The sequence below is a fragment of the Eptatretus burgeri genome, chromosome 4 (genome assembly GCF_056783735.1).
Source record: "Eptatretus burgeri isolate ZD-2024b chromosome 4, Ebu_testis_v1, whole genome shotgun sequence".
Lineage (NCBI taxonomy): Eukaryota > Metazoa > Chordata > Myxini > Myxiniformes > Myxinidae > Eptatretus > Eptatretus burgeri.
This window is the reverse complement of record NC_140964.1, coordinates 1,107,649-1,122,941: the sequence shown is the minus strand read 5'-3', so window position 1 is coordinate 1,122,941 and position 15,293 is coordinate 1,107,649. Positions and strand designations below refer to the sequence as shown.

The 15,293-nt window shown below is 42.7% G+C and overlaps 1 protein-coding gene across 2 annotated transcripts; it reads left to right on the top strand.

Moving 5' to 3' along the window:
• The first annotated feature begins 6,506 nt into the window (after nucleotides 1-6,506).
• METTL6 (methyltransferase 6, tRNA N3-cytidine) lies at nucleotides 6,507-15,290 on the top strand. Of its 2 annotated transcripts, none has more exons than XM_085876626.1 (5): nucleotides 6,507-7,033; nucleotides 8,717-8,851; nucleotides 8,980-9,150; nucleotides 11,431-11,572; nucleotides 14,826-15,290. In XM_085876626.1, exons 1-5 carry the CDS (start codon nucleotides 6,770-6,772, stop codon nucleotides 14,996-14,998), a joined length of 885 nt encoding a protein of 294 aa, XP_085732752.1. In that variant the 5' UTR covers nucleotides 6,507-6,769; the 3' UTR covers nucleotides 14,999-15,290. The 2 variants fall into 2 exon arrangements, with proteins under 2 accessions (XP_085732752.1, XP_085732753.1); XM_085876627.1 differs by having other exon boundaries at nucleotides 6,508-7,025.
• Nucleotides 15,291-15,293: the final 3 nt, after the last annotated feature.

Here is a 15,293-nt window from a genome sequence, read left to right as displayed (position 1 = left end):
TCCGCCCACACACAATCATTCGCTCAAAACATTCACCTTTTCCTTCACTGCCTCCGCCACTCAAGGTCAAGGACGTTCGGTTTTCACCTCTTTCTCTTTATTTGTTTGTTACTCGCAGAATCGAAGCTTTTTCAAGCATATTGGTTCGTCGATTTTGTTATTGTGTCTGTTTATCACCTACAGGTCATAATTCCAAACCGATCGTCATGAAACTTCAACCAAGTTGTCGAGGTGGCCTCAACTGAGAAGCCCATTGATTTTGAGGTCAAAGGTCATCTTGAGGTCAAGTTTCTAAAGTCGTCATTTTTCATCCGATTGACTTGAAATGTGAACCAGATTTGCATATTGCATCACTGATTTGGGAAACCAACTGTTTTTTGAGGTCGAAGGTCAACTCAGGGTCAAACTTCGAAATTGATCGGTTTCAATCTGAAAAATAACCTTCATCCGATTTACCTGAGCTTTCATTAAGATTGTCAATTTTAATCTTGATTAAATGGACAATTTGATGTAGCCATGGCAACCTTCGTCGAGGGGGGTGGATTTTGCAGGTACCGTGCTCTACACGACATCTTTTCCTTGTTACCTCCGCCACCGAAGGTGAAGGAGGTTATGTTTTCACCCCTTAGTGTTTGTTAATTCCTGGAATCCTTCGGATTTCGGCAATTATGTTGCTTAGTTGTGTGTGTCATTCTCTGTGTGTCTGTCTGTTTGTGTGTTTGTTTATCCTGTAGCAGCCACACCGTTTCAGCGATCATGACCAAACTGGGTACAGACGTCGGCCATGGTCAAACTTAGACACTTGTCGTTTTTGGTGAATCTAGGTCAAAGGTCAAGGTCATTTGTTTGTTTGTGTACAGGGTATCTCAAAAAGTTGTGGAGGTATCCGGATGAAATTTTGTGGATAGGTTTGGTGTGTGACAAAGATGAATTGATTAGATTTTTATGAACATCCGGATCCCGATCCGACTACTAGAATTTTTTCAGTGATTCTTCACAATTGAGAGATCGGGCCAAAAACGATATATAGCACGATATCTCAAAAAGTTGTGGACGGATTCGGATGAAACTTGGTGGACACGGTGGGTGTGTGACCATGATAAATTGCTTCGATTTTTGTGAAGATCCGAATCCGGATGCGGATCTGTGTTTTTCAAGTGATTCTTCACCATTGAGAGATGGGACCAAAAACTATGGATCGCATGATATCTCATAAAAGTTGGATGAGTGGATGGTGGATCCTCGGTGGTTGAGTTGGTTCGGTGACAAGAACAAGCCGATTCGATTTCGGTTCAGATCTGACTTATCAGTGGCATACGAAATGTAAACTATTCAGCCTAGCAGGGTATGTGCCCTACCGAATGCCATTCCGTTTCGCCAAGTTGTCATCCGATGAGTGATTTTTCATTTGTTTGTCCGCACAGAACTCAAATGTTTTTCTCCGCAACCGCTTGTCAGATTGAGACGAAATTTTCACCGTTGGTGCAACTCCTCGTGCATAACGTTATAATTAATTCTTCTTAGTAGAATTCTTCTTACATTCGATGCTGCAATTTCCGGTTACTTCGGCCTGGATTCGGGATCAGCGATCAAATAATGTAAATCATGATGAAAAATTATTTTTTGATGATGTGGGAGATATCTTTATTAAAATCAGTGGAGAAAATATCCACCATGTCTGTCATCAAATATCCAAAAATTTGATGATGCCACCAGTCACGTGATTCAGCAGCCATATTGTTTTTTTTAACCTTTAAAAATCACTTTCTCTGAAGTGGCTGAACAGATTGAGGCATAACTTTACACATATGACCGCCTATCCATGAGGAAGAAAAGATTCACACATATGATGTCATAGGTCACATAGTTTGGCAGCCACATTGGATTTACCCTCAAATCTATTCAAAAAAATCTTCTCCCGAATGGCTGAACAGATCGAGAGGAAACTTCACACCATTGTTCCCCAAGTCATTTGTAAAGTTTGTAAAGGAATAATTGATGTCACATGGTTTGGAAGTCATATTGGATTGAAGAAACATATTAAATAATGTTTTCTCTGAAACCGCTAAATCAATCAACATGAAACTTCACATTTATGATCTCGTAGTGATGGCGAATACATGTTTTAGATTTCAACTTGATCGGATACATGGTCTGGCAGCCAGGATTATTTAATTTTCTGATCTGAGTTCTTTTTGATTTTTGGGGTTTTTTTTGAAAAAGGCTCACTTGGCTATGCCTGGCTGGGTTTGAGGGTGGAGGAGAAGCAGCTGAAATGTGAATCCTATCCAGGTTCCTCCTGATGATTTCATCTTTTATTTTTGTTTGTTCGGGTTCCTTCTGATGATTCCAATGCAGGACTGTACCTATTTGGTCTTCCATTTGATTTGAATTTAATTTATTTTAATCCCATTAGCCTGGTGTTGGCTTAGTGGTTAGGGTGGCAGCTTGGGATCCCAGGGTCCTGAGTTCAAGCCCCGTTGGCTGCTGAATTAACACCAGGGGGCTGACTCAGCCTGTCATCCTTCCGAGGTCAGCGAAATGAGTACCAGTGTACTGGTCCCGGTGTATGCCCCGGTAAGAATAGTTGTACCATATCCCTGTGTGTCGTAAGAGGCGACCAGGGTTGGCGTCAGGAAGGGCATCCGGCCATAAAACATTGCCTCAAGAAAAAGCCCAACCCCTGCATAGCAGGGAAAAATGGCTGTAAAAATGGTCATTTATTTTATTTATATTTATTTTAATCCCATTCTCAATTCAATTGAATAATAATGAAAAAATGCCATGGGTCAGGTGTCCAATCAAAGTGGGGTTGCAAAGCGGGACGTCTTGGTACCCGATCATCACTGCCAGCAGTTATAAAGTGGCAGTTCTAATTATGTGTCTGGTTAATTATGTTATACACCAGTGCAGAAATGCCACAGAAAATACACCACACAAAAGAACACAAACACCACACAAAACAAAGTTCTGGTGAGGGTCTGCAATCTCTGATTGCTTTTTCTAGTTTTGTAATTTTTTTTAAAAAATTACTTTTGTAATTTATTTTGCTTTATTTTGAAAAGAAATTAATTAGTTTTGTAATTTATTTTGTAATTTGTTTCATTTGAATTTGTTTTACTTGTTTAATTAATTTTGTAATTCATTTTGTTTTATTTAATGGTTTGTTTTAAAAAAAAATTAGTTTTGTAATTCAATTTGTAATTTGTTTTACTTGTTTAATTAGGTTTGTAATATATTTTGTTTCATTTCGTAGTTTATTTTTTTTTAATCAGTTTTGTAATTTATTTTGTAATTTGTTTAATTTGTAATTTGTTTTACTTGTTTAATTAGTTTTGTAATTTCTTTTGTTTTATTTTGTAGTTTGTTTTTATAAAATTAGTTTTGTAATTTATTTTGTAATTTGTTTTGTTTGTAATTTGTTTTACTTGTTTAATTAGTTTTGTAATTTGTTTTGCAAGTTATTTTGTTTTATTTTATATATTTTTTTAATTAGTTTTATAATGAATTTTGTAATTTGTAATTTGTTTTGTAATGTATTTTGTTTTATTTTGTGGTTTGTTTTTTAAAAATTAGTTTTGTAATTTGTTTATTTTGTAATTTGTTTTTGTTTTTAATTGGTTTTGTAATTTATTTTGTGAATTGTTTTGTTTTTGTCATTTTGGGTGATTATTGGACACTAAACATCATTTTCCTGTGTTTCACGTTCAAACTTATCTCGCATTATGCGTTAAGGGCTCATCGTTGCTCATTTTGGTGGTTTTCCTTCTCCGCCGTGATTGTGAATAATTCAACCAACGAGCAGTTAAATCACCGCAGCATTGACAAACATCATCCTGTGGCTAGCTAAGCGTTCAAAGAGTTCATTATCGGTCATTATATAGGATTTTTCTTTTCATTATTTAGGATTTGGAGTTATAAATATAGATATATCATTAAAGGATTATAATATTATAATATCATTGGAGGATATTCATCCTATAATATATAGGATATTCATGATCATTATCGGATATTTACATTTATCATATTTATTATCATTATTGGAAATTTATCTTCTATATAATTATATTACAGGATATTCATTATCATTAAAGGATAGATTATATATATATATATATATATATATATATATATATATATATATATATATATATATATATATATATATATATATATATTGTTACGGACCTAGAAACCATTTGCATTCAACATACAGATGTCCCAAAAGTCAGTTATGTCGTTAAGTATGTGTGTAGTCAAATCCCTTTCCTTTTGTCTAGTGGGAGAATCAAAGGCGTGCGTTGCGATTTTTTTTTTTAGTTCGGTTATTAAATCTTTACATCCAACGAACCTTCCAATGAACAACCAACAACCATTCCATTCCCCATCACGATCCACTACCCACCCGCTGTCTCCAAGCACTCTGACTTGCCAAGACAGGGTCTTGCAGCCGTTCCTTGCCGCTTCCACCAACGTTCCTTCCACAAATGTTGTAACTCTTGCACGACGGCTTGTGCAACATTGATACTGTTACCCGTCAAGTATGAACCCACATGGAAGACTGGCTGGGGTTTCCCGGCAGGAGCCGTTGCAGCGTTGTTACTGTTACTCGTTGAGTGTGGGCCCGCGTGGAGGAGTGGCTGGGGTTTTCTGGCAGGGGCCAAGGCCCTGCCCCGGAAAGGTGGGCTGTAGGACCTATCCAATCAGAGGCGGACAGCGAGGTGTGTTCACCAAGGCCCCTCCCTGCTGAGGGAGGTCGATAAATTCCCGAGCACTCTCTGAGGCAGGTGGTCTTTTTGAGGTCTTGGGTGGTCTTTTTGAAGTCTTGGGTGGTCTTTTTGAGGTCTTGGGTGATCTTTTTAAGGTATTGGAGAGTCTTTTAAAAGTTCTTTTGAAGAGTTTTTGGTAGGCGTCGAGGCGGCGAATGTGTCTCTGCTTGTCCTCTACGAGGAAGGGAAGAGCGATCCCGACCCACCTCCGTGGACCCCGGCCATTCACCACCCGAGCTCCACTACGAAGCTCGATTCCCACACGTGTGACTGGGGACCAAACCAGTGGCCATTGTCAGGTGCCGCATCGTGGAGTTTGCCCCTCCTCCGACGGTCAGGTACACCACCGAACTCTGGCGCCCAGCTTGTCTCTCTCCACGGCTGCGAGGGTCCAATAAAGACTCTGGGTTTCTTTTCATTTTGTGTGTGTGTCTGCGTTTGGGCCCGTCTTTAAGTCAAACTGAATAAGTGTTTTTGGATCATTATAAATACTTCTTGCATATTTGTGTCAAGTGTTGCTTTGTGTCTTCATTTACTGCAAATAAAACTTGTTAGAAATGTTCCCAGTTCGTTTCCGTCCCTTCTTGAATTGGTCCAGCATGGTTCGGATCTGAGTTTAGCCGGGTTTTTACCCCCGATAATCCGTTCATTCCAGCCGGCACGGCTTTGGCAGTTTCCGATCGGCTGCATCCGAACCGCAGTCGGTAGAGTGACCCGGTTCAAGCAAGACCTGTCGAGGGCGTGTTTTTCCCCGGTAGTCGAAATTGCGTAGTTAATTAGGTAAATTGGTTGTAGACAAATAGACCCTACGCTACGCGGTTGAGACATTGGCGACCACGGTCGGTTAAACGACCCGCCGGCTCGTGGAGTTATCCGAGCGACGGCCTACAATTCCGGGGAGTTTGGTGGGAGACGACGCAGGCTTTCCCCACCTTGTGGTCATTCTCGCCACCCACCACCGGCCCACAACAATATATATCCAGATATCATTACATTATATAGGAGTTCATCATTATCGGTCATTATAAAGGATTTGACTCCATTTGTGTCAAATTCTAGCTGTTATCATCCGGCATCGGAGGTGATGGCCAATGCTGATTGGTCCATTTAAGGGATACATTGATTGGTTGTTGGAACCTCAACGTTGTGTAACTTTCACACATTTTCCCCACTCGGTTCTGAATTAGGACATGCTCAAAGCTTCCAGAAGTTTCGCCATCTTTCGAACTCGTCACTGTGGCAAACTACATCAGCCGTTTTTTTTTCCAATCCCATGGGGTCAAATTGAGGAGCAAGACGATTCTATAATTATTTAATTTTCAATGTTGTTTTGCTGCTGTTTTATGAATGTTTTCACCCTCTTCCGAAAGTATTAATCTGACAGGAATTTTTTTTTTTAATGCTCAACTGTACCCGTGGCCCAAGCCATGACCCGCATGTTTAAAGAATTACACCATAAACTGAATTACTTGCTTTAATTATAATCAAACCTACTGCTTGCTAAAATATCTAACATTCCTGAAATAAATCGATTTAATAAAATGATTCACGGAGGTTATTAAAACAGTCCGGTATATGTGTATATATTGTCAAACGTATGACATGATGCTGCCTGTACAATTTTGCGCACTTGATGATGACCATGACAGCATAGTTCGCGTCAGGGCCTTCAGTCCGCCGTATCTGGATTGTGCGATGAAGGGGAAAAAAAACACACACACAATGAGGATATTAAATACGAGGAAGAAACCGTGAAAGTAATTGTTGTGAACACGTGTTGTCGGGTTCGAGCTGAAATCGCGGTTTTCGAGTGTCCGTTTAAATTTACTGCCCTCATCGTGGTTAAAGCTTCACGGTTTTACTCCTGTCGTCATGAATCCTTGCACAAGGCGACATACCTGAAGAAGAAGAGGAAACAGAGGCAGAGGTTGAGGGCCTTGGTCGCGGGTTAAGACCGAGAAGAAAAAAAAATTCGTGAATACTAAATAAGGGGCTCAATGGACGCCGCAGCCCATGGAGTGACGACGCATGAAGCCAGTGAGCGGTTACAAAACCGGGGTCTTCAGCTGAAGCCTCTTTGCGCGGAGGATGCTTCCCGCCTTGCGCGAGACCGCCATCCGCTGAGCCCCTTTCGGCAGACCCGGCTCGAGGAGGATGCTCAACGGAACTGGGACCTTTTCTACAAACGCAACAACACCCACTTCTTCAAGGACCGTCACTGGACCCGCAAAGAGTTCGCCGAACTCCGAGCTTGTGAGCAGGTCGACCTTCATTTTATCCCTCGTGTTATCCCTCCATCAGTAGCAATTACCATCATATATACATATATTTCCAGGTGTGTGTGTGTGTGTGTGTGTGTGTGTGTGTGTGTGTGTGTGTGTGTGTGTGTGTGTGTGTGTGTGTGTGTGTGTGTGTGTGTGTGTGTGTGTGTGTGTGTGTGTGTGTGTTATGGTCGTTATGGTCGTTCTGCCTTTAGTAGGTGGTAGTGGCGGATGGGGGTGGGTGGTTGTGGACCAGGATTGGACCAACCTCATGCCAGTCAAACTCACTCATCCAACTCATCTCACCCAACAACTTCACTCATCCAACCAATCTCACACATCAAACTCACACTTCCAACCAATCTCGCACATCAAACTCACTCATACAACTAATCTCACCCAACAACTTCACTCATCCAACCAATCTCACCCAACAACTTCACTCATCCAACCAACCAAAGTCATTCATCAAACTCACTCATCCAAACAAACTCGTCCTACTACAGGTACTACTACTGATTGTGTCAAAACTCACCTGGCAACCACTGACCCAACGAAGCATGTTGCGCCGAGTAGCGCCGAATCATTCCCGGGGGGAAAAAAAATATTTTTTCAAAAAAATAAAAATAAAAATTTTAGATGAGAATCATGGGAATCGTGCGTAATTTCGGTCGATTATTTTTTACTAGAAACTAGTTTAAAACTACTAAAGTTAGTATATATAAGCTTGTACGAAATCACGAGTGATTCCCGTAATCAAAACATACAAATTGGCGGCCGTCTCAACGAAGGTTGAATTCCGTGCTAAAATCATCCAAAATTCGTCTAAAACTGGTAAAAAAAAAAGCACTAAACATGGGTGGTTTAAAATATTAGCCACAGGTAAGGGGGATTCGCCCTGTGGCGAGCGGCAGCGCACACCCAGACTGGTCCGATCTAATTGAAACTTACCAGCTATATTGCTGGGGACCTGAGGATGTGCCTTTTCAAGGTTTGATATTAATCGGACAAGTGCTTCCCAAGTTATGGCCATTTATTTACCAACCAATGACAGGACACGTGCTGCGTAGGCGTGGCCGATGGGGAAAGGGCGCCTTAGTTACCGTGGCGTAGGAGTGGCAATGGTCAGTGGCAGCGAATGTCATGGCAAGCAAAGACAGGGAGGTAAACTTGATTTTAATTTGGATTTTAATTAACTCTTTGTGTGTAAGTATCACAGCAGTTGTTACTTCAATGCAAGTGATAATTCGTGGAATGCATGTGAACATTCCGTACAGGCATGCACCACTTCCGGATAGTGATGACTTGCTGTATTCTAATAATTTCTCAATTTCTTATGCGCATTAATAAACACAATGCCCCAATCCAGTCGCCGTTTACGAGAGCAAAGGAACGGCCTCTGTAGTTGTTTGAAAAAAAAATAATTTTTTTTTGCTTTGCACGTACGGCCACGCACGTACGGGCACGCGAGAGCGAAGGAACGGCCTGTGTGGTTGTTTCTGGCTCGTGGTTTGAAAGTTGTTTTATTTGCACGTACGACCACGTACTCGTACAGTATATATAATCAGGAGCACACGTTTTAAGTATTCCTCATGTGAAGGTATACTTGCAGCTCCATGTGTGTTGTCATATGTATACAAGACCTAAAGGTAGATGCTACCAACTACGATATCACGTTGCCAGGCAACGGGACAGCGGTTGGTTGTCCTGGAGGCTGGCTGTGGTGTTGGGAACTGTCTGTTTCCTCTTCTGGAAGAAGAAAGGGATGTGTTTGTCTACGCCTGTGACTTCTCTCCTCGTGCCATTTCCTTCGTGAAGGTAAGATGGCACAAACCAGAACAAACGGCATCTCGTGAAACGGACAATATCGAGGTTGAGGTTCAACGGCTACTCGCATTGATCTTCAGGGTCCTGTCCCTTTTGAATTTTTTTTTTTTTTTAAATAGGAGAACCCTCTCTACGATGAAGGCCGATGCTTTGCCTTCAGGTGTGATCTGACGTCTGAGGCTTTGACGACCAACATTCCCATGGCAACGATCCATGTGGCGACCCTGATTTTTGTGCTTTCTTCTGTCCATCCAGAGAAGATGCTTAATGTTCTCCATAACATCTTCCAGGTTGGTATCCGCCGGTTCCTAAGTACCTTCGTTCATCCATGTGCAGCAGGTCGCTGTGGGGTTTGGCATCATCGATGGGAGCACGGATGTGCTGCTCATGTCATCACAATGTCCCCCTGGAGGAGCAAGCAGGAATTTGGAATTTGTTCAGAATGCTGGTGATAATCACCCCTCGTATTTCATTCAAAACATCGTGAGATCTTTAAAGTCTACCAACAACTTGTGCTGGCAGACAGATCTTCCAGCTTGATGTCCTGTTCAACTGCGCACACATTGATGCATTGCCCCCTGTGCAAAATACTCGGGGTGACGGTTTATCGGTGAGTCAAGAATTCGTGACGGTGAGGGTGCATCCCTCCAGATTTACAGAAACAAATTCTCAGAAAGGAAAAATTGGAGATTTTAAAAAGAGTTGGGCTTTTGGGAGGGTTAATGGGAGATGAAAAGATCATGGTTTTGGTTGATCTGAGATGGCGGTGAACGGCTGTCTTGAAGACCTGGAGAGAAGGATGAGATTGATGAGAATGTGGAAGTTGATTCAGGTGCAGCTGAAAGAAGAACGAAAGAGAGGTGAGCAGCGATTCTAGATTTTTGGAGTTTCACCAGAAGCGGTTTAATGGTGGACCATGTGCACCCTGCAGAGACCTGGGGGGATTTGGGGGAGGTGGTGGTTGGGTATATGGCAAGAGCAGAGGGTGCAACACCAGAAAGGAGGGAGTAGAAGACGAAGAGACCAATGACTTGTCTGCAATGGGAATGTGGTGGGCCTGCAGACTCAACTTCAGCGCAGAAGATTCCAATGATCTTGAAGACCTTGGTTTTCACTGTCAAGACGAGCAAGGTGTGAGACAGGGGAATCAGCCCAGAAGGGAACGCAATCTACTATATAAATGGCAGTCCTTCTGTTTGTTTGTAACCAATAAGCTCCTAGACCAGTGAACCGATCTTGATGAAACTTTACACACATATAGACATAACATTCAGCTCTCGGATGCGCGAAGTGGCTCTCCATAAAAATGAAAATATATATATATATATATATATATATTAAAATAATTTTTTTTTTAAATTTCCATTAAAAAAAAGGCTTTTGAATAGTGCGCCGGCGTATTAATCGTAACAAAAGGGTTCATGGTTAAAAACGCTCGGGTTTTTTGAAATACAAAATGTTCGTATTCGTTGACTTTTTAAACATACACAATCTCTTCCTGTTATTTGAATTCTCGAACTGCACGCGCACGGCAACAGCTAACTGTTGATAGATCTGCTCATGAACGAGCCAGGCAAGCGGAATCAGCTGCAGAGAGACACAGAGACACAGAGACACAGAGACACAGAGACACACAGACACAGAGACACAGAGACACACAGACACACAGACACAGAGACACACAGACACAGAGACACACAGACACACAGACACACAGACACACAGACACACAGACACACAGACACACAGACACACAGACACACAGACACACACAGAGACACGTCTTCCTGCTGATATATCTGCTCATGAACGAGCCAGGCAAGCAGAGTCGGCTGCAGAGAGAGCGTCGCCTAACTGCAAATAGAGCATCACACCGACGGACGAAAAGCACAAAACTCACATTCCAGCTTTCTTGGTCCGGGTTTTGGCAGGACATCAAAGACAGTTGCCACTGCTGCTAGAAACATTGAGTGGCTCAAGGCCGCCTTCAACTATGACCTCTCTGAGGATTACGGCAGCATAAAGCCTTCCTTCCATAAATCTGAGAAATAAAAGAAGCCTTCCTAATTTTCTCCATACAACTACTCCCTCAGTCTAACTAGCGTGAGGAGAATAGGGCAAATTTCCCAGGTATTACCAGGTACTTCAGCAAGTACTCCATAAAGCTACGGATGAAGGCCTTGTAGGTGGCTAAGAGTTCAGGTGTGCCAAGGAAGGACTCTTTATGACAGAGGATGCCCAGTCGGTGACTTCATCAGGAAAAAAGGAGCGGAAACATTTATTCCTGGGAGTGGAGTGGTGTTGGGGGTGGGGGGTCGGGGGGGGGAGTATTCATATCTCGGCGGGGGGATTGAGGTGGATCCATCATTCGGCTTTTGTAGGAATGTTTTAATCGTATCCACCTTTCTACCAAACAAAATGAAAGTACAGATTACTTATGTATTCACTGCAAGTTATGGTTATGGATTCTTCATCGTAAAAAAAAAACAAGTTTCCGTGTATTAAATGTCTACATTTAAGAGGTTAAAATGTCCCTTCAGGCCTGATTATCGTCTTGCAATCGCACAAAGGTTTTGCATCCAGATGGGAAACTGCTGTTTCGCGACTACGGAATGTACGACCACGCCATGATGCGCTTCAAGCCCGGCCGCAAGCTGTCCGAGAACTTTTACGTGCGGCAAGATGGAACCCGTGCTTTCTTCTTTTCTCGAGGTCAGCACTATTGCTCTACTTTTTTTGGCCCTTCCCTGCGTTATTTAGGGACCTTTGATGATCTGGTTAATCAAAATTACTCATGGACAGATGCAGGATACTGGACCAGCTTACCCCTCGGAAAAAAAACCTGGTGTTGGCTTAGCGGTTAAGGTGGCTGACTTGGGATCCTAGGGTCCTGAGCCCCGTTTGCCACTGAACTAATACCGTGTGCGGTTGACTCAGCCTGTCATCCTTCCGAGGTCGGCAAAATGAGTACCAGTGTACTGGTAATGGGGACACTGCAGCAGTGGCATAGCCGCATCCATAACCAATGATGCAACCAGCAGCCATAAGGCTGCACTCGAAAGAGAGAGAACCCCAGGAAACTGATACTCATTTTGCCAACCTCGACAAGACGACAGGCTGAGTCGACCAGCCGAGTGTTATTTTGGTGAGGCTTGAACTCGGGATCTTAGGATCCTAAACCAATATCTTAATTGTGAGGCCACCAAGCTTTGTGAAATTCATTGCTGGCTAAAATTGATTTAATTTCTTTTGATTTGCAAATTTAAATATTTTGTGGTGCAGTGCAGCCTCATCTATCTATAATTCCAGGTGTGTGTGTGTGTGTGTGTGTGTGTGTGTGTGTGTGTGTGTGTGTGTGTGTGTGTGTGTGTGTGTGTGTGTGTGTGTGTGTGTGTGTGTGTGTGTGTGTGTGTGTGTGTGTGTGTGTGTGTGTGTGTGTGTGTGAACGCTCTTTCTCGACAACCACTGGTCCGATCTAATTGAAACTTGCCAGGTATATTGCTGGGGACCTGAGTATGTGCCTTTTCACGGTTTGATATTAATCGGACAAGTGCTTCCCAAGTTATGGCCATTTATTTACCAAACCATTGACAAGACACGTTGTTGTGTGGGCGTGGCCGATGGGGAAGGGAAGCTCAGCCGCGTTCCCTATTACAGGTTACAACGTACGGATTTCCGGAGAGTGATGACTTCGTGTATTCTAATAATTTCTCGATTTCTTTTGCGCATTTATATATAAACACAATGCCGCAAGTTATGATCGTTTTCATATGAGAGGGTGCATACATTTCGGTAACATCAGAGTGCTGGTATGCTCCGAACCAGGAAGTAATTTTTTTCTCTCTCTTCTCTTCTCTTTTTGTTTTTCCTTGTGATGACATTGCGAAAAGGCAAAATACGTTGGCGCTAATTGAATAATTGGCCATTAAAACATAAATTCCGAATCGTCATAACTGTGATATGCGAACTTCCGGGCCACGCACGTACGGGCACGCGAGAGCGAAGAAACGGCCTGTGTGGTTGTTGTTTGTTGCTCGCGCTTGGAATTATTATTATTATTTTTTTTTTTTTACGGGCACGTACTAGTCCATCTATATAATTCCAGCAATCTGTGTGTGTCTGTCTTATGCGACCGCCGTTTCTCGACGACCACCAGTCCGATCTGATTGAAACTTGCCAGGAATATTGCCGGGGCTGCGTGGATGTGCCTTTTCAAGGTTTGATATTAATCGGACGAGCGGTTCTCAAGTTCCGGCCATTTATCTGTCAACCAATGACAGGACACGGTGCTATGACGTCACAATTTTTTTTGTTGTTTTTTTTTTGCACAATTGACGTCACAATTCTTCTTCTTCATTTGGTATGACATCACAATCGACGCTGGGGACCTGAGTATGTGCCTTTTCAAGGTTTGAATTTTTCCAAGGGAAAGAGCTGTTTCCCAAGGGTTTGAAAGCTGTTTTTTCCCAAGGTTTGAATTAATTGTTGTGCTTGGTAGACATTTGTGAATACATTTACAGAGGGGGGGGTGAGAGAGAGGGGCGTCACAATTCAGGAGGGGGGGTGAGAGTGGAGGGGCGAGACTAGGGGAGAGAGGGCGGGCGAGAGAGAGAGGGCGGGCGAGAGAGAGAGGGCGGGTGGGGTTCGAACCACTGCCCTCCCAGACTCGGAGTGGACACTGACCATTCCGTGACAGAGTGTGTTTTAAACAAAGTTTCTTTGATTGTTTAAAATCCAAGTTGTTTTGATTATTGGGTGAGCAGCGTCAATTCTTCCTCTTCTTCTTCGTTTGATATGACGTCACAATTGACGCTGGGGAGCTGAGTATGTTTCCCAAGTTATGGCCATTTATGATACGGTTGGTCCGATCTAATTGAAACTGCCCCAATCCAGTCGTCGAGAGAGAGGGGGCGTCACGATTCAAGAGAGGGGGCGAGAGAGAGAGAGAGGAGAGAGGAGGGGCGAGACTAGGGGGAGAGAGGGGCGTGTCACAATTCTTCTTCTTCTTCGTTTGACATGATGTCAATTGATGCTGGGGACCTGAGTATGTGCCTTTTCAAAGTTTGATATCGTTCTTCATGCATTTCAGCTGTTTCCCAAGGTTTGAAAGCTGTTTTTTTCCCAAGGTTTGAATTAATTGTTGTGCTTGGTAGACATTTGTGAATACATTTACAGAGAGAGGGGCGTCACAATGTGAGAGTGGGGGCGAGAGAGAGGGGGGGTGTCACAATTCTTCTTCGTTTGATATGATGTCACAATTGACGCTGGGGACCTGAGTGTTTCCCAGGTGTTTCCCAAGTTATGGCCATTTATGATACGGTTGGTCTGATCTAATTGAAATAATGCCCCAATTCAGTCGTCGTTTACAAGAGTGAAGGAATGAAGCTGCACCTACGGGCCTGCACTCGTACTTTAAAATACAATACGAGTTCCCTTTCAAGAAGTTTGACGCAGGAGACCATTATTACCAAGCTAGGATTGATTGTCCATGTTCTATCATTTTTGAAATGTTGAGCGTCAAGCAACGAAGCAGCACGTAGCATTTTTGAAGTCTTTAGAATGAGACTCGGCTGGGGTTCGAACCACTGCCCTCCCAGACTCGGAGTGGACACTGACCATTCCGTGACAGAGTGTGTTTTAAACAAAGTTTCTTTGATTGTTTAAAATCCAAGTTGTTTTGATTATTGGGTGGGATATTATTTATTTCAAGTACAGGTGTGTTCATTTAATTGGCATGTACCACTTTGAAATATATTGGTAACCAGGCAATGCGTACACCCATAATCTCAATTTCTCACCAAAACAATTACCCATTCCAGGATGAATTGTTCTCCCACGTGAAAGCAGTACGAGATGAGTCCAACCCATTTTGTATTCTTTTGCTTGTGGCTATTTTAGTTCAATGTGTAGATTTGAACACCGTTAGAAAATTTGTTGTTAAAACGACAAGCTGTGGTCTGCACAGAACTTGTGGCACAGCTCTTCAACGACGCCGGCTTTCTGGAGGTCAGCAATGAATACGTGTTCGGCAAAACGGTCAACCCAAAAGAAGGACTGGAGGCTGACCGGGTATTTGTGCAAGGTACATATCAGAGACCTGCATCGGGAGTCGTCGCTCAATTAAAAGCCTCCCAGTGAGAGCTTGGACATGGATGCATAAACAAGCCTGCCTTGGGCAGAAAGGACTTCCATGAAAGAACATATTTGGTTTTTGGCCTTGACCTGTGAGTTGTATGACTGAATATGCCTAACCGTTCCTTGTGAACACAACTATGAACTCGTTTTTGCTTTTAAATTTTTCTTACGATGAAAGAGGCTCAGAGACATTTTGCAGCAGTGATTAATTTTGAATGAGTATATTTTGTCATCCAATTAAAATTGGTTTCATAACAGGCATTTGCTATGTAATAAAATGGAAATCACCTTTTAAGTC